Source organism: Nannobrachium achirus (genome assembly GCF_963921795.1).
Source record: "Nannobrachium achirus genome assembly, chromosome: 1".
NCBI classification, from domain to species: domain Eukaryota; kingdom Metazoa; phylum Chordata; class Actinopteri; order Myctophiformes; family Myctophidae; genus Nannobrachium; species Nannobrachium achirus.
The window spans coordinates 60,892,547-60,919,028 of NC_137810.1; the positions used below are offsets into that span (position 1 = coordinate 60,892,547).

Genomic DNA, 26,482 nt, shown 5'->3' on the forward strand with positions numbered 1-26,482 from the left:
ATTCATAACTTTACATCAGAGATGCACAGCAGGATGAAATGACATTGCAATGGCTTCATGAAAAAACACCACAATTCATAACCTTAACCAAAATAGAATAAACTCAGCAATGATAAAAATCAATATTATAACTATCATATGTTGACTTCCAATCAAACCCTTTATAGTGACAAAATGATGGCTGCGGCTGAGAATCACTACATTTTAAGTTCTATGTACTTTTTTTGCGTGGTTCCTCAACACCATCCACGGCATCCAGACAGTCCTTTCCAATGATGTGCTGCGGCTTGATCTGCGCTGTTAGAAAAACAAATGCAGTCATTAGGACCCATCTTCAAGAGAAGTTATTTGCAGTAGTCAATAGATCCACATTGTATCAGCTATACTTTCTCTACATAATTATAGTGATATAGCACTATCATTTATCTCCGGTGGTGTACTACTGGTGTCTGGGGAAGTGGGTATAATGTGATTTTGCGAAAGAAAAAAGTTCACAGTAAAAAAGTTGCGCCCAATTTGTAACGGGGCGATTGCTTGACTCCTGGAAGTGCAGCTTGCAGCATTGTATGAGAAGCGTCCTCAACCTTTCCCTCAACATGACACTCCCTGGGGTCTTCAAGTCGACCGGATTAATGGTTCTCAAGACATGCAAAGGACAGACAGAGATCTACTATCAGACAATGACGAAGGTGTCCACACTGACAACAATGAGAGGTGCAGTGCAGAGGCATACAGTAGGTGCTGCTCTCTGGAAGGTAAAAGCCTGAGTTATATTTAGCTGTGTGCAAGTGTTGCAGTGAAAATAAGTATAATATATCTACATACCACCACCACCAGGTGTCTGGCACGGGAAACAAACATCTACCACTCATCCAAACAGGAATCTCCCCTTTGCTGATCTTTTAAATCCCCCCCCACACTCACTGGAACACCAGTCCCAGACAAGCCCCCAATGTACTAACTGGGGGATGATGGCTGATTTAAGCAGTATTGTCCACTGTTAGTGTAATGAATGCCAATGCCAAGCAGTCAAACTCATTGGACTCAGTGTGACTATAAACACCTGTTGTGTATCTATTGAATCAATCAATGCACAGCATAAGGAGGAAAAGGAAGAGCCTCTATGATTCCTTTGCTTGTATTTTTTGTTGTTTGTTTCCTTTTGACTATCACATCATTAGAAACAAAGACATGGCAAGCAGTGTGTGGTCACATAGATATAAAGACATTCTGACCTAAAACCTTTCCTGTCAACTGTCCTTCAACTGAACCTTTCAGCGGTAAATAGCAAAAAAAGAAAGAAATACAAATAAATAAATTCAGGGTAAGAGAATTTACCCAATTCTTCCTCCATGGTACTGCCAGGGTCACCATCTGTGTCTCTGACCCCTATCACTCGGTTGAAGAGGATAGAGAAGGCACTGCCCCACACGCCTGACACAGGAAAAGAATATCAATGTGTGCTTAAAGACGTGGTGCCATCATTTTGTACTTTTTCAGTTTTTCATGTGTCTAGGAGGTTGACAGTACTTCATTAGACCCCCTGGTGTGGTTGTTATGAACAATTCTGTATTCCCTTTGTATTTGGGATTTCTTCCTGGAGGCTGCCACAATTGTGGGTCAAAAGTGCCGGTCCAAAAACACAGATACAATTACATCATAGAATCAACCCCTCCCCTTTTACCATTCACCCAACACTGTGGGTGTGGCTAACTTCAGCTGGGTCACCACCCACCATGACAACCAGGCATACTTAATGAACTGGTGGGTGTGGCCACATAAAAACCTAATTTGAACTCTTTCTGCACACGTTTTCAGAAATAAATCTTCCTAGTATAATCATAATAGCTGATAATCATGTTTTAGAGGGGGAAAACATCATGGCACCCCATCTTTAAGATGCTCTGCGTGTGTATGAATGCACATACTGTACAGTTAATCTGTGTATCTTATTTGTTGTCATGAGTTGATACCAGGCACGGCACGTCTATCTCTTACCCATGAGAAAGTGCAGCGGGTTTTCCTCATATTTCTTAACAGCGGTTCCCATGAAGAACTTGCTTCCAAACAAGTCGGGAGTCAAGAAGGTTCCATACTTAGCCATCCCAATTTCATAGGGACTGAACTCCACCCAATCTGCAAGTTCAAACAGAGCATCAAATACAAATTAAAAGCAGAAGAATTCATACATCAACCATAATTGTCATACAACATTTTTATTTCATTGTTATCTTATTGACTTATACATGAACGCTGATATTTGGGGTCAATAAAGACATTTTCATTACTTTGTTAGGAACTGTACTGTACTGTAAGGAGCGCAGTAACAAGACAAGCTTTGAGATATGGAGAATAAAGTCATTGTGACAAAAGGCAGTTAAAAATAAAAAATATGTACACACATACAGTATTGTGCAAGTATATCTTGCAAGTACACACACACACACACACACACACACACACACACACACACACACACACACACACACACACACACACACACACTGTCTTATTTTTACTTTTTTTGTTATTACTCTGTAGTTCCAGCACGACAGACTGTGCTTGTGTTCCCGGGCCGTGGAAACACAACACTGTTGCATTCATGGAATCAGGTCACTGGATCAATGACATTGTACAGAGGATGACAATACAAACATTCCCAAATCAGAAGGCATGGATGAAACAGCCTAGGACTTTTGCGACTGCTGCTTACAATTTCTGCAACACACGTTCGTTCATGGACTAATTAAGTGGAGTCACTCACAATACTATGCCTCCAATATGAGGAACATGTGGAATGGACTAAAAACCTTGTAAACCATGCACTGTGGTGGGAGTGCCTGCATGATCAATCCCAGGTGAATTGATCACTTCTAAGCACACTTTGAGAATAACACCCTTGCCATGGATATGCAAATACATTCAGGATTTGTTCCAGAAAGCTGGCTCAAGTTAAACTTAAACATAAATTATGACTTGATGAAGCCAGATCCGGCATATCCAGACGTGATATAACCCTGGGGGCTTTAAATGAAGTTGGCAGCAAGTGAAAATTAACCTGTTTAACATTACATTTTAACAGGCTCAGATGCTTTAAAGCCAGGGAGACATTTCTAACTGACATACACAAAAAAAAAATTCACTGACATGAAAAAGGGAAAAGAAAGAAAGAAAGAAACTGACATGAAAAAGGGAAAAGAAAGAAAGAAAGAAAGAAAGAAAGAAAGAAATTGCAATGTTGAGTATTTGTATTCATGGGTTGCATTTGTAGTCCTACACCAGCCATTTTGAGGACCAACATGGTTGGTTCTATGCCAATCAGACAAATTGAACACCTGTGTTGGTCCTCAATATATGGCCGGTTTAGGACTACAAATGCAACCCATGAATTGGGGTGTCAGTGTGCAAAACCACGATGAATGACATTAGAATGGTACTGAGACTGAACGATAGATATACTTGAAGAATGACCACCCTCTTGAAGAATCTCCTCTTGTCTTGTCTTGATCCTATCACAATGTAATGTAAAGCTTGTCAATCGGGCATATCCTTTATTTAATTTCTTTTAAGGTTTTATAACCTATGCTGTTGCACTGTCTGAAGGAAGCGGAACAAAAATAAGTTTTACTCTTATGTACACAAGATGAAAACAAAAAAGAACAACCTTGGATATCCATTTACCAAAAAAGGGATCCTTATTCATCTTTAAAATAAATGCCAGTAATCTCTGTAGGTACATACAGTATGTAAGCCTGTAATCCACGTATCTCGAAAACTGTTCCACCAAACAACTTCACCGGTCTAATACTTACAATGTAATACTGTAATGTAATATGTATACTTAACAGAACTTACATTATACATTGTCTTTCTCTCCAAATATACTATACAGTTAAGTCCACAAAGAAATTAATGTGCAAACAATGAGAAAGTAGAATTTTACATTTTTCAAAGCTAAAATCTGTTATGATCTTGTGCACAGTTCAGTTCCTTGATGTTGCGTAGAGTTCATATCTGAAACCACCAACCCAGAGCTGACACTGCATATCAGCTTATCTCACCATGGTGCATACTTTCTGTTATAAGGAAATATGCCCAGCTCGGTTAATTTGCATGTGGCTAAGCTCATTTGAGGACTTCTAGTTACTCATTACGTATGCAAAAACATACATGATATAAACATGCACGCCACACACACACACACACACACACACACACACACACACACACACACACACACACACACACACACACACACACACACACACACACACACGCTTACTTCCAAACTCGAGCCCGGACACATCATTCTTGACATGCAGACCGGTGAAGAGAGGAAGGGGACACTGAGCCTCATTCACCTTCTCCTGCATATCACTCAGCTTGGTATCCATCCTCTGAGATGAAATAAACAAAACCAAATCTCAAACAATAACATCTGTATACATCACATGCCTATTTCCACCGGAATGTGGAATCTATTATGTATGACCTTTTTGGCCTTGGTTTCCAACTGCATTTGTCATCCATTATGATATGAAAGTTAAACAATTGAAAAAATATACAATATCATGAGAGAATCTAAACAAAACAGACAGTTACTTCTACAGGCAGCGTGCACAAGAACTGTGACATTGATCGGCCCAGTGGTTTGCCCCGGAAAAAGAAACAAACAGACACAAACATAATCTCCCCCTTGCAGGTGATGGCAAAGGAGAAATAAGAGAAAATCTATTTCAGTTTGTTGCATGCGCTTGAGCACAATTTTAAGTGTTATGCTGGTATACTTTTGAAAGAAAATCTGTGCTCAAAGCAACTCAAGGAGAGGTCGTAAATTATAATGGTGAAACAAAAGGGATGAAGTGCCTCAGTCTCAAGGCCAAATTATTCAATAAGAATAATAAAAAAAAATCACTATCTCTCTCGACCTTCATCAAAACTGATCTGATAAAGGTTGCGACTGGAATGTTGTTTTTATTATTAGAAATCAAACAGCCTTGAGAGAGTGTAGCTCCTCTTCACTTTTGTTTCATAACTTTGATAGAGAACAGTGTGAAATATTTACTGAAGGTCACGTGTTACAAAAGAGAGGAAATGGGAGGCGACAGGATAACAGGTCAATAAGCAAAGAACGGGAAGGAAAATCATGATTAACCACATGAACCCTAGCGCCACTATTCTGGGCATGTCATAATAAGTGTACATTCCTCAAAAATAGGCAAAGTAAGTGAAACATTCTGTGAAAATCTACAAGCTCACTGCTCACAACATGTTGCAACGCTATGCGATGTGGGACTGTAAATGAGCTATTTTCACTATTTGATATACAACAAAATACAGTGTATGGTTAAACCACAAAACCATAGAAGCATGTGGTAAACAACTCATACCTCGGGTATTAGCGTCTCTCCGATGAGCATGCCAAACATATCGGTGAAGGTGACAGGCTGCCCTGCGGCCTTCTTGTTCCACAGACTACGGACGTAGCAGGCCATGTGCTGGGGCAGCAGCTGCCGCAGTGGGTTGATGCTGACGCTCTTCATCAGTTCCTGGTTGATCTCTTCAGGGCCTTTCGTAGGGAACTCAGGGTGGGAATAGAGAGTGGCCATGTACCTGGACAAAACAAAAGAGGGGAACCACAAAATGATTTAGCCTTAAATTAATACCAAACCGCAAACACATTTCCAAAAAAAAAGGTGTTTGCAGCTAACCCACGAGTAAAGAGCTTTAAATATGACAGATCTAACACGCTCAATATTGAATGTGTGAGTAATGCTTGAAAATGGAAGTGAGGGATCAAAGCAGAAGACACGCTTGCCAGCATCATGATGAGGCAACAGATTGGGAAGGGGGGTAGGGTAATGAAAAGAGAAAGGAAGAGAGAGGGTAACAGCACTGGAGCTTGAGTCTGACATTGTCCCCATTGTAAGTGATTTCAAAGGGGAGGGGATTGGTGGGAGGGGTTGTGTTTGACTTGTGTGTACACACAAACATTCATCCCTCCCCCTCCCCTCTATGACAGGCATCAAACAGGTCGTTGTCTTTGATGCTTTTATTGATTAGAGAGATCACTAACGAGGACTTGACACTTTTATGGCGCAATCAATTACCTTAGTGCACAACCCCTTTGAAGTTCAAAGGGAGCAATTAAGAGCTCTGGCTGAGCTCCCCCTCCCTCCACTGTTGATTTTCTGTTTCTGCTGATTTGCTTGTCTCGTTAAACCCACCCCCTCCTCTGAGGCTCCGACTCTCATTGGCCTGGTCTTGCCTCAGACCAGAGTAACTCTAGGTTCATTACGCAACACCAGACCAAGAGAAGCAGTCCACTCTCTCTGAGCCAGGCAAGAGAGAGGGTTTAGAAAGAGAGAGATAGTTCAGACACAGCCTGACAGAGGAGAGTGAGAGAATGAGAAGCAAAGAGCGGTCACACCACATGAAAATGTGTGTTTACTGTTAACTGACCAAGTGGTTCCAGAGAGGCCTGCGACGTAGGTGGCACAATCCAGGACCCCAGACTCATACAGGGCCTTCATTACTCCAGCGAAACCTACCATGGCTCTGAAACCTCCCCCTGAACCTATGATGGCTATTGTTGGCACCTGTAACGGACCAACAATAACACGCACACAGCCACACACGCGCGCGCACGCACGCACGCACGCACGCACGCACGCACGCACGCACGCACGCACGCACGCACGCACACAAAACATTTTTCACAAGTATGACAAACAAATAGTCAAATAATGTCATGAATAACTAAAAACAACATTCAAGAAGTAAGTGAAAATAGCAGATCTACAAGCTCACAACGTGGCGCAAAGCAACGGAAATACAATGCTATTTCTTCTTGCTTATTGCTGGTTATCTTGTTTATGACTGGAGGTTTAGAGAGAGTTCACATTGAGCCCATGGGGCTGTCGGCAGAAATCCATAACCGCAGTCGGCGCAGTGGGCTGACAACGTATTTCAGCTCAGCACAGGAATGCACAGCTCTTGCAGCTCGGCATAGAATATCGGCGTTGTCTGGTGGAAACCTTGTATTTCCAAAACCGCTTTGTTTCGTATTTATCATTTTTAAAATGATTTAAACTAGTGAAAACAGCCGATCTACAAGCACAAACCGCCTCACACCGCGAGGCGTTGTGTGCTTGTAGATCAACTGTTTTCATTACTTTTGTGCGATGGCATTGTATGATGAAGCAGGGCTTTACTTTGCAAAGAAATGTACAAATGTGAAACTTGGAGATACAAGGTTTCTGCCCGACAGTGACGATATGGTGCAGTACTAGATGGGAGTTTCTCTCTATTTGGGTGGGATGGTAAGAAGAGTGTGAGGGCAGACTGATACAAACGAGACGCTCCATTGTTCCCACCTCCTGAGGAGGTTCCTCCATATCCAGCAGCTTCTGAATGCCCAGCATCACTTTGTCCCTGCGCTTCTGTCTGTAGAGCTTCTCTTTCTCACACAGGGCCAGGCTGAACCGCAGGTCTGGTTTGGTGCTGGAGGTGCATTCAAACGCACACACGCACGCACGCACGCACACAACAAATAATAATCAGTGGACATTCTCTTCTCTCCCACATTTTAAAGGATAGATACAGATAAAACACTTAACCTCCGCCTTCACCTTGGGATTGATGCCTAATCTACAAAAATAAAAGACATTCTTTTCTCCTCCCACTAACAAAATGATGTGCTGTCCTAACAGCACTTAATTTACTAAAACCCTACATTGACCAAAGCAAGCGTACGTTGAGCCAACAAACATCTCAATAGAGAGAAGCTGCTAAGCGTTAAGGTGTCATGTGTTCTCAGGGTGAATTGACCGAATTCCTGTGCATTGTTCAACATCTGATGCCATTATTATGCAGCCATTACTGTCTATACGTTTGTTTGTTTGTCCCTTTGTTTGAGCGAAGCTTTGAAGCCACGTGTGGGTAAAGTGCAGATTAAAAAGGAGTACGTACCACACTTCCAGGGACATCTCCAAGTACACTTTGGTTGTCTGTTGAAACAGCAAAATGTGTGCTTAATTTACAGTGTAGTGGCTGCTGATTAATGTTCATTATCCTGTCGACTGTTAACACCCGGGGTCACACAGAGGGATCCACAACAATACAAGAATGATGTCTACGTGCACACATAGACATCAAAGAGGAGGTCTGCTATTTCCGGTAATTTCACCACAAGTGCCCTTTTAGAAATTTCAGCCCCTGCCTCTCTAAGATTTTCTGCACGTCCCTGGTAAAGATGGAGAGAGAGGAGAACAGGGACTACTGAGAGGCAAAGGACTAGGAGTGGCAGCGCACAGATCATAAAAGTGTAAAACGGTGATGAAAGACTAAGCCACTCATCCCACCACAGAATCAACAACCTCCACCGGCTGTCAGTAACCTAAGCACTACCTAAGCAATACATTTTCCACGCACATACTCCTACACCAAGGAACCAATGCCACTTACAGGCCAATTTGTCTATAAATGCCTTATCTCCCGATTAGGGAGTCTTACTGGTAATTAGCAAGTATTTTTTGATACACATTTTTTTAGCTGTTACTGAACAACTTCCATCCATCTTACTGTACGCAAGCTATTTACTTTGAATAACTTCTAACTATTAAGATGGGGAAACCAATGTGATTATACTTTTGTTTAATGTATCAAGTATCTTACTTCGCCAAAGACGAAAGTCACCATGTCTTCATGAGCCACTTTAATGGAGTTGCTTATGTCATAAGACCTTTTCCCAAGAGTCCCGTCCGGCCAGACCCAGTTGGCGTCCATCAAGGCCACCTGATTGGAACAAACATTAGCAATGTGTAGTTAAACTAGAGGTTCGCGGCCCTTCGGGCACGCCCGCTTCTTTACTAAAAAACTTTTTTTTTCAAAAAATAAAAGTTTTTTGGAAAAAAAAAAGTAAAAAAAAAAAAAAAGTAAAAAAAAAATGTTTTTTGGGGGGGAACTATTGTGGCGGAACTATTGTGCCGTAGCGCACGTTTCCGGTCGGACATATTTGACCGCCGGACGCACTTCCGGTTAAGAACTCCGTGTGCCACGTGATCAGTCCTAGCCAATTGGACTGCTTTGGGTCGTCTGTATGTTGAATGCACCGTTCTGTCAGTTTCAAATTGTAGATAGAGATAAAACATGGAGAACCATCTTGGTTATTTTGTGTATTTGTGTATGTTCACTCCTTTAAATCAATACATTAAATTACATCAATAGACTTGGCATCCTAAATCATCATATCATGTAGTCAAGACTTTGGGTTGTCGTCATATCATGGCATATTTGCAATTTTATGAAACACTTATAATGTAGGCTGTTTCTCAATATGCATTGTGTACTGCAGGGGTGGGCAACTTTGATGATGGAGAGGGCCACTATATTTCCACCTTCACTCCAGAGGGCCACATGGCATATCGCTATGTCCTCCTTTGTCATTCTAGTATCTCATACAAAAGAAGCAAAAAATAGCAGATCTACAAGCTCAAAACGCATCGCGCTGCGATGCGTTTTGAGCTTGTAGATCGGCTATTTTGTGCTTCTTTTGAATTGGAATCCTGAATAATTTTGTTGTTATTTTTGAATTGGAATCCTGAAATGTACCATTTTGATTTAATTTCAAACACATTTAATTATATACTCATGTTAACTTTATGAACCTAAATACAAATACATTCGACATAAAAAAATACATTTTAATACCTATACTAGACAATAAGCTACTAATATAGACTGACGGAATTAAAGCAGGCCATGTTTGGAATTATAACAGCTGAAATCAATAATATATCAGTATTCCGATATGAACCTGTGGGCCGCATTACGTGAAGGTCGGGGCCGCATGTGGCCCCCGGGCCGCCAGTTGCCCATGTATGGTGTACTGTCTTGATATTGAGTAACACCCAAGTATAACCAATTACGTTATTCTCATGCTTCTCATGCCAAACACTCTGATCAAATGTTCTCAATCTCACCTCCAGGACATTCTGCTGGTTGGGGTCCAGTATGAAGTCAAAGGTCTCGTTCCATTCTGGATTTATGTTGTTGTCTATATGGCGAGTTCTCTTTCTGCTCTCTGGGGACGTGGGAATGAACAGCTCCACATATGGGTCTGGGGTGTCCACTGCAAGGAGAACAATACACATCGTTTCCCCATCATTGAATGGATAAAATGGGCCACTATAGGATTGGAGTTTTTTTTCTGTCTCTTTCTCTACCATGCATAGGCTAGTAATCCATCTACAGTACATTTATGTTTTATTTAGTCTAGACTTTTTATGTTTTTAGTTATTATTTAGTTATTGCTGTGTTGCTGAAAGCGACAAAGGCAATCACCAGGTTCCAAAACTGTCCTGAAGCGACGTCATCATGAAGCGCTTGAAAATTCCGACAGAAGTTTTGGGCGGTCGGAGCTATAGGCTCACAGGAGCTCACAGCACATTGGATGTCGCACTTGCGCTGCAAAAATGAGGAAATCGCGCACTCTGAGCGGGATTTCCCCCAGTAGTTGATCCGTGCCCCTCCTTTCAGCTGTACTAGACTGCTCGCCCAATGAAAACTGGGCGATGTATTTATTTATTTTCCGCGACCAGGGTTGAGACGAGTCCTCCTGCGTTCATCATCATTTGGGATTTGCTATTGGAATGGAGCGATTTCTTTACTGTGTTTTTCAACACACACACGCATGTGTGCGACATGCATGCACGCACACACAAACACATTCATGTTATCCACTCAACACACCATCGCCTCGCGCAACGGAGGAAAAAACGCTTCAATACGAAATTTGTGTCCCATTTTGATGATAATATGAGTTCACTTTGACACGTTTCATGTTCATCCATGCATGTGTAGCACCCAGCCATGAACCAGCGACAACAGCCCTGCTAATCGGGCTCAGCTCTATTGGCACGACTGGTTGTGCGTTGGACTGGCGAGTGGGAGTCCCGGGTTCAATCCGCGTATCACTACATCTGGCGTTGTCGGCAGGGTGAGGAGCGTGATGTCCTCGCGTGAGGGACTAGTGCCACGTCGTGTGCGGCGGTCCGCGGCGTGATGTGTGAAGCGCGAGGGCGCGCTCCAAAAGACCAGGGGGGTGAATGTAGCACCCAGCCATGAACCAGCGACAACAGCCCTGCTAATCGGGCTCAGCCCTATTGGCACGACTGGTTGTGCGTTGGACTGGCGAGTGGGAGTCCCGGGTTCAATCCCCGCTTCCGCGTATCACTACACATGGATCTGTTCAACTCTCTGACTTTTACCCTCTCTCTACACTGCTAAACTAGTAGTAGTAAACGCAATTATGAAGCATTACAAATGAGGCGGCTCTCCCCTACATTGGTGTAGCCGAATTTAATATTTTTTGTTATGCTAAAGAAAACGACAAGCAACAAAACTTAATATTGAAATATTTCAATTCTAATTTTATTGTGGGTTGGGACCCCCAGGTTGAGAACCACTGTGTTAATGCATGCAGTCATGCATACAAACAAACAGACAACTGGTCAGAAGACATTCCGAATGGATGATTGAATTGAATCGAATCGTATCGCATCGCCATAAATGAACCAATATCGTCCATGTATCGCATCGTCAAACATGTATCATGATGCGTATCGTATCGTAGTTAAAATGTATCGTTACACCCCTGGTAAGAAGTTAATCAAGACTCACCCATGTCACCCGTCCATCCCTTGGTGACACCTTCAGCCCGCACCACAGTCACTCTGAAAGTGTGGGAAAGCTGTTGTTCCACCTGCAGAGGAACGTAAACAACACATTGTTCCGCTCAGTTTGGGTAATTGCCACATATACTGCCTGGAACAGACAATCTTCCCATTGTCTTGTATAAATGACCCTGCAAATTTGTGGAAATACAGTAATGACATACATTACAGAAGCAGCACATGATGTCTATTGTCTAAGTGAGCATACTGTGGTCTCTCTTAACTTCCCCCTGTCTAAATAAAAATATATTTCTCAATGACAGTTGATAGCTCACTCTGCAGTGAAGGACAATCATGCTGGAGTTCATGGAGTTTTATTTTGGGTAGAGCTGCTTGCTCCTTCATTTGGAAAGGGACCAGCTATGGATGTTCGGGCATCTAGTATGGATCCGTCCTGGGCATCTCCCCATAGGGAGGTCATCAGTGCACGTCCCACAGGGAGGAAACGCCCGGACAGACCAAGGACCAAATGGGGGGATTATAATCTCCATGCTGGCCTTGGAACACCTTGGGATCCTCCAGGAGGAAATTTCTAATGTTGCCCGGGAATGGGAAGTCTGGAGCTCTCTGCTGGAACTGTTAACCCTCATCATTGTGCAAATACTGAGAATGATTGAGTGACCGTGACGCGTTATTTGGAATCGCACATGAGTTTTGGGCAAACCCTGCCCATGGAAGCTTTTGATTGGCTGAACCGGAGGTAGTGCTCCTTTTTGTTCGCTTGGACCGCGCGTAGGTGCGTCCACCTAAACCTAACCTTAACCATAACCCTAACCTCAGGAAAACTATGCCTAAACCTAACCTTAACCCTAACCCTAACCTCAGTAAAACTATGTCTAAACCTAACCTTAACCCTAATCCTAACCTCAGCAAAACTATGCCTAAACCTAACCTTAACCCTAACCCTAACCTCAGTAAAACTAACGCTGCTGAGTAACTAACCTCCCGACAGGGGTGAAAACGAACAGCTCCGCCTAGAACTCGTGTGATTCCAAATTGTGCGACCGTGTATTATATGTTCTATGTAGTTCACATTTTGTTTCACTCTTAGTTTTTTGTGTTTGCTTTACCCCTCATTTATCCTCTCTGATTGTTTTTCAGGACCTGGGTTTGGGTACTCACTACTCATGCCACGCCCCTTTTTAAGCCTGTCTTCCGAGTCCTTTGAGCCATTCCTTAGGTTTTTGCACCTCACCCACTATGCACCTTTTCCAGGGGAAATCTCGCTTTTGCGAACGCCCATCATTTCGACCAGAGGGCAGGGGCGCTGGAACTCCCAAATCCCAAGGGGAGCTGAGCCTGGAGGAGTTCATGCGCCGAAAAATTCACGTTTTTTATCCAGTTTTGGGTTATTTTTATTACGGTTTCGGGTGCTTATTCCCCGCACAACGGTGTAACAAGGAGATATATAGTTACTAGTTATTTTAGCACACAGTGCAACACACAACACGCATGCACACACACAGTCACTCACGCACACACTACAAAATCGGGTATTATTTTTGTAACAGTTTTCTCAAAGCGGGATTTAAATTTGACTTCCCTTCTGACCGGAAGTGGCAAGGTGACCATGTGATTAGGTCACCATGTGATAATCAAATACCTTTTTTCAACATATAAATACATTATTGTTTTAATATAGCTCTGTGTGTGTGTGTATATATAGGCTTATTAAAAAGGTGAACTAAAAGATAAATCAGTAAAAATGTACACATTTCTCCAGTAATTTGGGATGTTTCATGGAAGTTATCAGAAAGTATTCAAGACAAAGGGCAGTGAAAATATGATTGTTTAAAAAAAAGAAAGTGGTCTTATGCCTCACTTTACCCCAACACCAGGGTAAACTGACAGACCAGATAAATCAAGGGGGTAAAGTGATCCACTTACTTTTTTCTCTTTAAAACTACCATAAAAACACAAAAACCTGGTTAACCAGGTTAAATATGCACAATACAAAAATGTACATAGCAGAAATTATTTTAATAGTGTTTGTCCTATCATTTCCACCCATGTGTCAAATAATATGACACATGAGCAGAAAGAAAAAAGAAAAACCCCTATAAGAATATTATAAAAGGGTTTACCAAACTTTCTCAGTTGTAGCTGAGGCCAAACTGGTCAAAAATCATCAATTTGGTGCACTTGGTGAAGAGTTTCTGATTTTTGGTATGGTGTTAGGTATCGGTATAAGGTTTTCAAAAACCAAGTTGGGCTCGCCCCCTAGTGGTCTGTTTGCAATGAATCAAATATTACATACTTCAGTATATGGTTCAAACCCCAAATAATTGATGAAAGAGATTTCTCAATGGATTCTGTTACTATTGGGTATGATAAACAACATACTAAAAGTTTAGGAAAAAATAACTACCGGAAAGGCACCATTTTCAAGATGGCGTCCACGATGACTGCCATGCCTATGAACTGGGTTTTAATGTGTAAAAATTCATAAAAAATATGCACTTGGTGAAGAGTTTTTGATTTTTGGCATGGTGTTAGGTATGGGTATAAGGTTTTCAAAAACCATCGCAAACAAGTTGGGCTCGCCCCCTAGTGGTCTGTTTGCAATGAATCAGATATTAGATAGGTCAGTATATTTTAGACCACTAGGGGGTGAGCCCTTCTTGTTTGCGATAGTTTTTGAAAACCTTATACCCATACCTAACACCATGCCAAAATGTAAAAGCTAGTTACCAAGTGCATATTTCATATGAATTTTTACACATTAAATAGGCATTTTTAGCTCCTGGCAGCCATCGTGGACGCCATCTTGAAAATGATGCCTTTCCGGTAGTTATCTTTTCCTAAACTTTTAGTATGTTGTTTATCATACCCAATAGTAACAGAATCCATTGAGAAATCTCTTTTATCAATTATTTGGGGTTTCAACCATATACTAACAAATCTACCATTGAATTCATTGCAAACAGACCACTAGGGGCCGAGCCCAACTTGTTTGTAATGTTTTTTGAAACCCTTATACTCATACCTAACACCATACCAAAAATCAAAAACTCTTCACCAAGTGCAGATTTATTATGAATATTTACACATTAAAACCCAGTTTATAGATGCCTTAATGGTCCACGTCACATTGATATAAACCAGCATGCGCACGCTGGTCGGCACCAAATGAACCCCACCGTTCATAGGATGCAATGGATGGCACTCGTGTTTAAAAATACATTCCATCAAACTTTCAGATGCCGTTTTTCTCCCAGTGTGGAGGAAGAATGCTTAGGATTTTTACTGTAAATTCTCACTCTTGAAATATATAATCCTTAGTTTCTGTTGATTGTAAACAATAATAGCGATCAAAACAGTTGTCCTTCAAACCCCACCTCTATTCACCGTCATCAGAACAGAGGGAGCGCTCCTCGTCCTCATGATCACCAGAGCGTCTACTGCTCGCCCAGGTGCAGTCCATGAAGCCTAATTTATGCTCCGTCCTGCGACGGTGTCGGGCACAGACCTCCAAGCTCAGAGCGGTTGCATTGGTGACGCGATGTGAGTTTGTATATCAGCTACTCTTGACGCGGAATACCGTTGTGCAATGAAGTAGATGTCTCGATAAGGGCGCACCCATGGGAGCACCCCACTAGCACAAAAGAGGACGTTGAATAACTAGTGCTCCCCAAAGCAACAGGTTTGGGGATCTGTTGGGAATTGATTACATGATACAGTCAGCTGTGCATTCAGTCTCAATGTTTGTAAACAAATAATTGGCCTATAGGCATTTTCAGCTCCCGGCAGCCATTGTGGACGCCATCTTGAAAATGAAGCCTTTCCTGTATTTTTTCCTGAATTTTTAGTATGTTGTTTATCATACCCAATAGTAACAGAATCCGTTGAGAAATCTCTTTCATCAATTATTTGGGGTTTGAACCATTTACTGACGTATGTAATATTTGATTCATTGCAAACAGACCACTAGGGGGCGAGCCCAACTTGTTTGCGATGGTTTTTTAAAACCTTATACCCATACCTAACACCATACCAAAAATCAGAAACTCTTCACCAAGTGCACCAAATTGATGATTTTTGACCAGTTTGGCCTCAGCTATTGTTCCTTTTGTAATTTTTCCTGCAGAATCCATTTCTGCAAAGTATATTGCCTGCCTGTCTGCCTGCCTGCCTGCGTGCGTTTGGGCATGCGTATGTGCCACTTCAGTGTCCAGAATGCTACCAGCCTCCACCTGAGGGGTTCTACTGCCCACAGTAAAACCCACTCACCTGACACAAAGTCCTGGATGAAGAGGTGAACGTCTCCCACACTTACCCAGGACCCCAGAGTCTCTGATTTAGTCAAATATGCTAATTATCTAATTCATTATGCAATACAACAATATACTTTGCAGAAATGGATTCTCTCTGTGTTTGTCTGTGTTCAAAAATTGGGAAAAAAAAAAAAAAAAAAGAAAAGTAAAAAAAGAAATGGATTCTACAGGGAATCAACTGAGAAAAGTTTGGAACACCCTTTAATCAGGTTTTTACAGCTTTCTCCCTGTCTATCATGTTGGGGTAATGTGTTATCTTTCTTTATTCTTTTCTTTTTTGAATGATTGTCTTTGTAGCATGATACTGTTGTTTTGCATCAGGATAAACATGAAAGTAGTTGTGACATTGCATTCCATGCCATGACAGTCATTTTAATCAGTGTTCAAGTTTCTTCCTCCGATGTTCCATTACTTAACTAGAATGGAATCACAATAATGTTCCAAGCCTTTCTCATCAACAGAATACCTGTCCTTAATGAAAACCACAACTATTACTTTCCTTGCCAAAAAGAAAACTAGTTTAGCTGGAGTCTGATCTCCTCCTGTCCTCAAGTAACCTTCTCTTCAAAGCCAGCACTCTCTAGTCGGGCAACTGGCGGCCTGGGGGCCACATGCGGCCCCCACCTTCACTTAATGCGGCCCGCAGGTTAATACTGGAATACCGATATATTATTGATTTCAGCTGTTACAATTCCAAACATGACCTGCTTTAATTCCTTCAGTCTATATTAGTAGCTTAATGACTAGTATTAACTCACTTAGCGCCGAGCGACTTTCGGGGCGACTAACTAATGATGGCGTTTAGTGCCGAGCGACTCGGAGCGACTTTTATATAAAAGCATTGTTTAAGCTTTTAATTTGGGTTGATAGACGGAGCGGAACGGTTAGCTTACCTTCGACTAGCATACAGATGAAAACCGTGAAAAAAAAGGATACGATTATGACGTCACCTTTAAGCCATAGCTTCCTGTTTACGTAGGCCTCTGTTAGCCGCTAGGCTCAATGCAAACCATCCGACCCTCACGTAGCTTCACTAGGTCGGATTTTGATTCGGAAACTTTCTGTGTGGCATCTATATACGTTCCGATGCCCATACCAATGGTGGTTTGAGACGATCAAGCACGAATTGAGCAGTATTGAGCTCAAATGGCGGCCCGCGGCCTGTCCATTGAATGTCAATGGAGAGCATGTCATTGTACCATCCTGTTATGTCATGAACCTTGTTTTTTATTCTGACTTAACATGGGACCATGGAAAGTCTATGAGCTATGGCTCACTCTAGTGGTCATCTTGTGGCATCTGCAGGCACGTGTACCTGTTTATGTAATGTGATTTTGGGGATTCAATATAGCTATTTCCTGGCGTTATAAGCGCAGATTCATATTGAAATCTGGCTCGCTCGGCGCTAAGTGAGTTAAAATGTGTTTTTTTTACGTCCAATGTATTTATTTGTATTTAAGTTCATAAAGTTAACATGAGTATATAACTAAATGTGTTTGAAATGAATTCAAAGGATTCAATTCAAAAATAATAAAAAAGAATAATTCAGGACTCCAATTCTTTCAGCTTGTATAGCTGCTATTTTTGCTTCTTTTGTATGAGATACTATACAAAGTAGGACGTAGCGATATGCAATGTGGCCCTCTGGAGTGAAGTTGGAAATATAGTGGCCCTCTCCATCATCAAAGTTGCCGACCCCAGCACTAGTCTATACTGTCACTCTGAAAAGAATTGTGCTATATGTCACTAACGCTAAAGGTTACTGTGTTTTATTCATCTTATTTCAAATAACACAACACAATGCTAGAAAAAAAAAAGATTGTGTGTGGTGGGTCTTTGAAGGGAGAATAAGCAGGGAGAAATACATAGGAATCAATTGAGAAAAGTTTGGTAAACCCTTTTCAGGTTTTTACAGTGTTCAAGTTTCTTCCTCCAATGTTCCATTACTTAATTACGGTATATGGAATCACAATAATGTTCCAAGCCTTTCTCATCAACAGAATACCTGTCCTTTATGAAAACCACAACTATTAGCTTCCTTGCCAAAAAGAAAACTAGTTTAGCTGGTTGAATCTGATCTCCTCCTGTCCTCAAGTAACCCTCTCTTCAAAGCCAGCAGTCTCTAGTCTATACTGTCACTCTGAAAATAATTGTGCTAAATGTCACTAACGCCAAAGGTTGTGTTTCATTCATCTTATTTCAAATAAGACAACACAACGCTAGAAAAGCGTTTTCAAAGTTACAGCAGTCAGCAGTATGGAGACAGAGATGGTGTACTTGCCATTAACATATAAATAAATAAATACAATTAAAAAAAAGCAATGCTGTGGGTTTCTGGTGTCACCCAGGCAAAGACCTCCCCTATCAGTACTCCCAGGTCCATTTCTGGAACAGTTGTGCGTGTGTGTGTGTGTGTGTGTGTGTGTGTGTGTGTGTGTGTGTGTGTGTGTGTGTGTGTGTGTGTGTGTGTGTGTGTGTGTGTGTGTGCGCACACGCACGTGCCTGCCTGCCTGCCTGCCTGCCTGCCTGTGTGCATTTGTGTGTGCGTGCGTGTGTGTTGTGCTGGGAAGTCTCAGAAGCCACTTCAGTGTCTAGAATGCTACCAGCCTCCACCTGAGGGGTTCTACTGCCCACAGTAAAACCCACTCACCTGACACAAAGTCCTGGATGAAGAGGTGAACGTCTCCCACACTTACCCAGGACCCCAGAGTCTCTGATTTAGTCAAATATGCTAATTATCTAATTCATTATGCAATACAACAATATACTTTGCAGAAATGGATTCTCTCTGTGTTTGTCTGTGTTCAAAAATTGAAAAAAAAAAAAAAAAAAAGAAAAGTAAAAAAAGAAATGGATTCTACAGGGAATCAACTGAGAAAAGTTTGGAACACCCTTTAATCAGGTTTTTACAGCTTTCTCCCTGTCTATCATGTTGGGGTAATGTGTTATCTTTCTTTATTCTTTTCTTTTTTGAATGATTGTCTTTGTAGCATGATACTGTTGTTTTGCATCAGGATAAACATGAAAGTAGTTGTGACATTGCATTCCATGCCATGACAGTCATTTTAATCAGTGTTCAAGTTTCTTCCTCCGATGTTCCATTACTTAACTAGAATGGAATCACAATAATGTTCCAAGCCTTTCTCATCAACAGAATACCTGTCCTTAATGAAAACCACAACTATTACTTTCCTTGCCAAAAAGAAAACTAGTTTAGCTGGAGTCTGATCTCCTCCTGTCCTCAAGTAACCTTCTCTTCAAAGCCAGCACTCTCTAGTCGGGCAACTGGCGGCCTGGGGGCCACATGCGGCCCCCACCTTCACTTAATGCGGCCCGCAGGTTAATACTGGAATACCGATATATTATTGATTTCAGCTGTTACAATTCCAAACATGACCTGCTTTAATTCCTTCAGTCTATATTAGTAGCTTAATGACTAGTATTAAAATGTGTTTTTTTTACGTCCAATGTATTTATTTGTATTTAAGTTCATAAAGTTAACATGAGTATATAACTAAATGTGTTTGAAATGAATTCAAAGGATTCAATTCAAAAATAATAAAAAAGAATAATTCAGGACTCCAATTCTTTCAGCTTGTATAGCTGCTATTTTTGCTTCTTTTGTATGAGATACTATACAAAGTAGGACGTAGCGATATGCAATGTGGCCCTCTGGAGTGAAGTTGGAAATATAGTGGCCCTCTCCATCATCAAAGTTGCCGACCCCGGCACTAGTCTATACTGTCACTCTGAAAAGAATTGTGCTATATGTCACTAACGCTAAAGGTTACTGTGTTTTATTCATCTTATTTCAAATAACACAACACAATGCTAGAAAAAAAAAAAGATTGTGTGTGGTGGGTCTTTGAAGGGAGAATAAGCAGGGAGAAATACATAGGAATCAATTGAGAAAAGTTTGGTAAACCCTTTTCAGGTTTTTACAGTGTTCAAGTTTCTTCCTCCAATGTTCCATTACTTAATTACGGTATATGGAATCACAATAATGTTCCAAGCCTTTCTCATCAACAGAATACCTGTCCTTTATGAAAACCACAACTATTAGCTTCCTTGCCAAAAAGAAAACTAGTTTAGCTGGTTGAATCTGATCTCCTCCTGTCCTCAAGTAACCCTCTCTTCAAAGCCAGCAGTCTCTAGTCTATACTGTCACTCTGAAAATAATTGTGCTAAATGTCACTAACGCCAAAGGTTGTGTTTCATTCATCTTATTTCAAATAAGACAACACAACGCTAGAAAAGCGTTTTCAAAGTTACAGCAGTCAGCAGTATGGAGACAGAGATGGTGTACTTGCCATTAACATATAAATAAATAAATACAATTAAAAAAAAGCAATGCTGTGGGTTTCTGGTGTCACCCAGGCAAAGACCTCCCCTATCAGTACTCCCAGGTCCATTTCTGGAACAGTTGTGCGTGTGTGTGTGTGTGTGTGTGTGTGTGTGAGTGTGTGTGTGTGTGTGTGTGTGTGTGTGTGTGTGTGTGTGTGTGTGTGTGTGTGTGTGTGTGTGTGTGTGTGTGTGTGTGTGTGTGTGCGCACACGCACACGCACGTGCCTGCCTGCCTGCCTGCCTGCCTGCCTGTGTGCATTTGTGTGTGCGTGCGTGTGTGTTGTGCTGGGAAGTCTCAGAAGCCACTTCAGTGTCTAGAATGCTACCAGCCTCCACCTGAGGGGTTCTACTGCCCACAGTAAAACCCACTCACCTGACACAAAGTCCTGGATGAAGAGGTGAACGTCTCCCACACTTACCCAGGACCCCAGAGTCTCTGATTTAGTCAAATATGCTAATTATCTAATTCATTATGCAATACAACAATATACTTTGCAGAAATGGATTCTCTCTGTGTTTGTCTGTGTTCAAAAATTGAAAAAAAAAAAAAAAAAAAGAAAAGTAAAAAAAGAAATGGATTCTACAGGGAATCAACTGAGAAAAGTTTGGAACACCCTTTAATCAGGTTTTTACAGCTTTCTCCCTGTCTATCATGTTGGGGTAATGTGTTATCTTTCTTTATTCTTTTCTTTTTTGAATGATTGTCTTTGTAGCATGATACTGTTGTTTTGCATCAGGATAAACATGAAAGTAGTTGTGACATTGCATTCCATGCCATGACAGTCATTTTAATCAGTGTTCAAGTTTCTTCCTCCGATGTTCCATTACTTAACTAGAATGGAATCACAATAATGTTCCAAGCCTTTCTCATCAACAGAATACCTGTCCTTAATGAAAACCACAACTATTACTTTCCTTGCCAAAAAGAAAACTAGTTTAGCTGGAGTCTGATCTCCTCCTGTCCTCAAGTAACCTTCTCTTCAAAGCCAGCACTCTCTAGTCGGGCAACTGGCGGCCTGGGGGCCACATGCGGCCCCCACCTTCACTTAATGCGGCCCGCAGGTTAATACTGGAATACCGATATATTATTGATTTCAGCTGTTACAATTCCAAACATGACCTGCTTTAATTCCTTCAGTCTATATTAGTAGCTTAATGACTAGTATTAAAATGTGTTTTTTTTACGTCCAATGTATTTATTTGTATTTAAGTTCATAAAGTTAACATGAGTATATAACTAAATGTGTTTGAAATGAATTCAAAGGATTCAATTCAAAAATAATAAAAAAGAATAATTCAGGACTCCAATTCTTTCAGCTTGTATAGCTGCTATTTTTGCTTCTTTTGTATGAGATACTATACAAAGTAGGACGTAGCGATATGCAATGTGGCCCTCTGGAGTGAAGTTGGAAATATAGTGGCCCTCTCCATCATCAAAGTTGCCGACCCCAGCACTAGTCTATACTGTCACTCTGAAAAGAATTGTGCTATATGTCACTAACGCTAAAGGTTACTGTGTTTTATTCATCTTATTTCAAATAACACAACACAATGCTAGAAAAAAAAAAGATTGTGTGTGGTGGGTCTTTGAAGGGAGAATAAGCAGGGAGAAATACATAGGAATCAATTGAGAAAAGTTTGGTAAACCCTTTTCAGGTTTTTACAGTGTTCAAGTTTCTTCCTCCAATGTTCCATTACTTAATTACGGTATATGGAATCACAATAATGTTCCAAGCCTTTCTCATCAACAGAATACCTGTCCTTTATGAAAACCACAACTATTAGCTTCCTTGCCAAAAAGAAAACTAGTTTAGCTGGTTGAATCTGATCTCCTCCTGTCCTCAAGTAACCCTCTCTTCAAAGCCAGCAGTCTCTAGTCTATACTGTCACTCTGAAAATAATTGTGCTAAATGTCACTAACGCCAAAGGTTGTGTTTCATTCATCTTATTTCAAATAAGACAACACAACGCTAGAAAAGCGTTTTCAAAGTTACAGCAGTCAGCAGTATGGAGACAGAGATGGTGTACTTGCCATTAACATATAAATAAATAAATACAATTAAAAAAAAGCAATGCTGTGGGTTTCTGGTGTCACCCAGGCAAAGACCTCCCCTATCAGTACTCCCAGGTCCATTTCTGGAACAGTTGTGCGTGCGTGTGTGTGTGTGTGTGTGTGTGTGTGTGTGTGTGTGTGTGTGTGTGTGTGTGTGTGTGTGTGTGTGTGTGTGTGTGTGTGTGTGTGTGTGTGTGTGTGTGCGCACACGCACGTGCCTGCCTGCCTGCCTGCCTGCCTGCCTGCCTGTGTGCATTTGTGTGTGCGTGCGTGTGTGTTGTGCTGGGAAGTCTCAGAAGCCACTTCAGTGTCTAGAATGCTACCAGCCTCCACCTGAGGGGTTCTACTGCCCACAGTAAAACCCACTCACCTGACACAAAGTCCTGGATGAAGAGGTGAACAGATGCTCTGAATTAGTCAAATATGCTAATTATCTCATTAATTATGCACAATACAACAATATACTTTGCAGATTCTACAGGGAAAAATACATAGGAATCAATTGAGAGAAGTTTGGTAAACCCTTTAATCAAGTTTGTACAGCTTTCTCCTGGTCTATCATGTTGGGGTAATGATGTGAGATAGTGTCTCACTTTACCCTGAAGCAATTGTCTCACTTTACCCCATAGCCACATTTTGGGATCAATTCAGGGTAATGATTAGCTAGCATCTCATGGATTTATAAGTTGGTACTTCATCAACATGTATGATATAAAATGTTCTCCCCGATTAAATTTGCTGTGACACAACAGCTGATTATGTTGACAGCAAGAAAATGTACTTTTACATGCAAAACACATATTTTTGTGAAAAAAGCATGTTTTCAACAGCACTATCAGGTCCTCCTCTCCTTCATGGCAAGGGGAGAATTCAAGGGTCTTGAAAATATAATGGTCACATGACCACAAATGTGTTTCAATGCCTAGATCCAGTGGGTGTTTCAGTTTACCCGGTGTCTCAGTTTACCCCGCTCTCCCCTACTATTCATTATTGTTTGTTGCCAAAATGAATTTGCCTCCGCTCTAAAAAAGCCAGCTCCCCCATAGCCCCCCCAGTCACAATTCTCTGGAGCCGCCACTGCCTTGGACTATGATAGAGGCTAGCTCCATTGCATGGCGGTGTTGCTTGCCAACAATAACTCTTCGACGAGTGACACTGTCATACTATTTAGTATAATTAGTCTTTAGATATCATTTGTTTGAGTTATTGCTGCCTGATCCGGCAACTGGTACAAAATATGCAGGGTAAGGTCATAAACACTTTGCAGTCTTAACTTAGATAAACAGTCTCAAGCCTAAATTAAAGGACAACTTTGTTTTTTTACAACAAGGGTTCATATTTTAGATTGTAGAATTAGAGAAAAGAAAAGATGAGTGTTAAAATGTTTTCATTTTCTGCTTTCTATTGTTTTAGTGATTTTAGTAGTTTGATTTCAGTGGGTGGGGGCATGCGTACAAGTGGCTAAATATATATTTTTAGACAGAAGCCAGCAATTTCCTTGTTACTATTTACACCAGCCCCCATAAGTCACATCTGCCCATGAAGATTGCGGTGCATCATGGGAATGTGTCTAAAAAGGCATATTTAGCCACTTGGGTTAGGGCAAATCACAATGGTTAAAATCACTAAAACAACAGAAATAAGTAAATGAAAACATTTTATCACTTTTCTATTCTCTAATACCTATCTAAAATATGAACCCTTTGGTGTCCTTTAAGCCCAAATCTCCAATATCCTCATAGAACAGGGTTGTCAGTGTACTTACAATGATGTACTTGTAAGGGTCTGTGGACGGACTGGACGCCATGTTGAGATGGTAACACTCAGCTTCCAGGAAAAAGCCTTGGTCCAGATGCGAACTTGAACTCAGGAAGATCCTTCCGTTATTAAAGGAAGCGTTTAAAGACTGGTGAAAGAAATAAAGCATTTTAACATCAGTAAAACTGCTATACCATAATAGATAGTCAGTCCAGAGTCTCTTCATGGGAGATGTGTGTGTATTTGGGTTTATTTGTTTTATCTGTTAGAGAGAGTTAAAGCGCTGTGAGCTAGTAGACTACTTTCAGAGCGTGGCTTTCGGGTTAGTTGGGGGAAATGGCAAACCACCTTCAGGCCAAAGGTGGTACTGCAGCTGAAAACATTTTTAAATACTTCAAATGCTGATCTACATCTGCACGTTGTGAGCTTGCAGATCAGCTATTTGAAATATTTAAAAAAATATGTATATATAGTAAAAAAAAAAAATGCAAAGAAGTTAAGGCATAAGACCTGGATCATAATAGAGCATAATGTTATTAAGGACACCTAATACTACACAAAACAGTTGAAAAACGTTTTGTTGCATTTTTTTTTCATAACTGCGCCCGCCTATTTGATGTACTCACAAGTATAGTAATAGAAACATGTGTGTGTGTGTGTGTGTGTGTGTGTGTGTGCGTGTGTGTGTGTGTGTGTGTGTGTGTGTGTGTGTGTGTGTGTGTGTGTGTGTGTGTGTGTGTGTGTGTGTGTGTGTGTGTGTGTGTGTGTGCGTGCGTGCGCGTGCGTGCGTGCGTGTGCGCGTGTGTGTGTGTGTGTGTACTAAGCATCACACAGCCAACAAGGATTGTCTCTGTCTCAGCAAAGCATAACATTACTGAGAGGACTTGAGGCAAGTAGTGTGTTCGCAGCAGTGGTCACGTAGTTTGCATAAATGATCCAACTTCTGAATGTGCCAATTCAGGAATGAGACCAACAGATATAATCATCATTTATGAATGACACCAACACAGGGACAGATTTCCATTTCGCCCCCCCCACTTCGAAACCCCCCCACTTCGACCCCTCCCCACTTCGACCCCCCCCCCCCATTCCGACCTTGCCTCACCCCCCCACTTCGACCCCTCCCACTTCGACCCCCCCCATTTCGACCTCGCCTCACCCCCCCACTTCGACCCCCCTCTTGCTCTATTCTGTGTAGAGCAATGGTTGTAACCTCGGCAAGCGCTGGCCGTCTGTCGCGCTGCCTGCCTGTCTGTCTGTCTGTCGCGCACGCTCTGGATGGATAGATAAATAGCGGGGGGGGGGGGTGCAAGCGCCGCTGTGATGGACGGACAGACAGACAGACAGACAGACAGACAGACAGACAGACGCGTCGCGCTCCAGACAGACAGACGCGTCGCGCTCCGTGCCAGCTATACCGTCAATTAATTTTACGCTTACAGTTAACGGGTGGGTCCTTTTGGTTTCATTTTAGTTACAGATATAAGGTGGTCCACAACTCTTTAGCTGGGGACCACCTGGGATCCCCTCAAGGACCACTGGTTGAAAAGCAGCCATAAAGAAATGTGTCCTCCGCTTAAGGCTGTGTCCATACTGTATGATACAGTAACAGTCCATTGATGCCATTAATCCCTATACCCGTTTAATTAATTCATTGCATATTAAATAGGCCTAAGCAAAATAGGCAGTAATAAGCACTGGTGCAAAATGCATGTATGATTGAATAAAGCGAATAGCCTACTCCAAGAAAAAGGACAATGCGTTACTGTTATATGGCCAGCTCAATAACAGACCTACCCAGGGAGAGTGTGTGGTAGGCTTCTGTGGTTGGTACAGTATAGGTCAAAGACGCACAGGAAAGTAGCCTATAGACAGGAGGGTCCAGTTCAGTCCCCCACACGCACACACCTTTCTCTATATCCTCTGAATCAGAGGAGATATAGAGCACGACGCTATAGCCTCTTATTAATCAGAGGCTCTGATTAATAAGAGCCTATTAGCGTCGTGCGAAGGTGCGCCTTGTCAGTAGCCTATATTCCATGTCCTTCTGTTTTGGGCCGACGATTGATAACAAGACAGACCCCGTGCAGCCAGAACCCGCCTACATTACAGCTACGTGATTTCATCTGTTCTGTAGGATATTATTCAATCATTGATTGGGAATGACGCGTCGTTGCTGTCCGTGATCCTGGAGGCTCCAGTAGGCGGCCGCCCGGGGCACCGGTGGGACTGGTAGGCTGGCCCAGGTGCCCACTGAACGGCGGGGTGACAGGCGGTGGTCCACGGGGCCCGGGGACCCCCGGAGGCCGGAGGAAGCT

The 26,482-nt window shown here is 41.8% G+C and overlaps 1 protein-coding gene across 1 annotated transcript in view; it reads right to left on the minus strand.

The window, feature by feature from the left end:
• Window positions 1-26,028, minus strand: part of LOC308289156 (cytosolic phospholipase A2-like) — a gene marked incomplete at its 3' end in the record, with an annotated part of 39,000 nt that extends 12,972 nt beyond the window's left edge. The window contains exons 1-13 of the mRNA XM_080730755.1: window positions 25,962-26,028; window positions 24,172-24,312; window positions 11,683-11,764; window positions 9,984-10,132; window positions 8,677-8,796; window positions 7,972-8,009; window positions 7,377-7,503; window positions 6,463-6,599; window positions 5,391-5,613; window positions 4,283-4,397; window positions 1,999-2,136; window positions 1,339-1,434; window positions 220-297 (exon numbers count right to left, since the gene is read on the minus strand). Coding sequence (XP_080586881.1) covers window positions 220-297; window positions 1,339-1,434; window positions 1,999-2,136; window positions 4,283-4,397; window positions 5,391-5,613; window positions 6,463-6,599; window positions 7,377-7,503; window positions 7,972-8,009; window positions 8,677-8,796; window positions 9,984-10,132; window positions 11,683-11,764; window positions 24,172-24,213 — 1,345 coding nt within the window. The 5' untranslated portion in view covers window positions 24,214-24,312; window positions 25,962-26,028. The remainder of the gene's footprint in view (window positions 1-219; window positions 298-1,338; window positions 1,435-1,998; window positions 2,137-4,282; window positions 4,398-5,390; window positions 5,614-6,462; window positions 6,600-7,376; window positions 7,504-7,971; window positions 8,010-8,676; window positions 8,797-9,983; window positions 10,133-11,682; window positions 11,765-24,171; window positions 24,313-25,961) is intronic.
• Window positions 26,029-26,482: the final 454 nt, after the last annotated feature.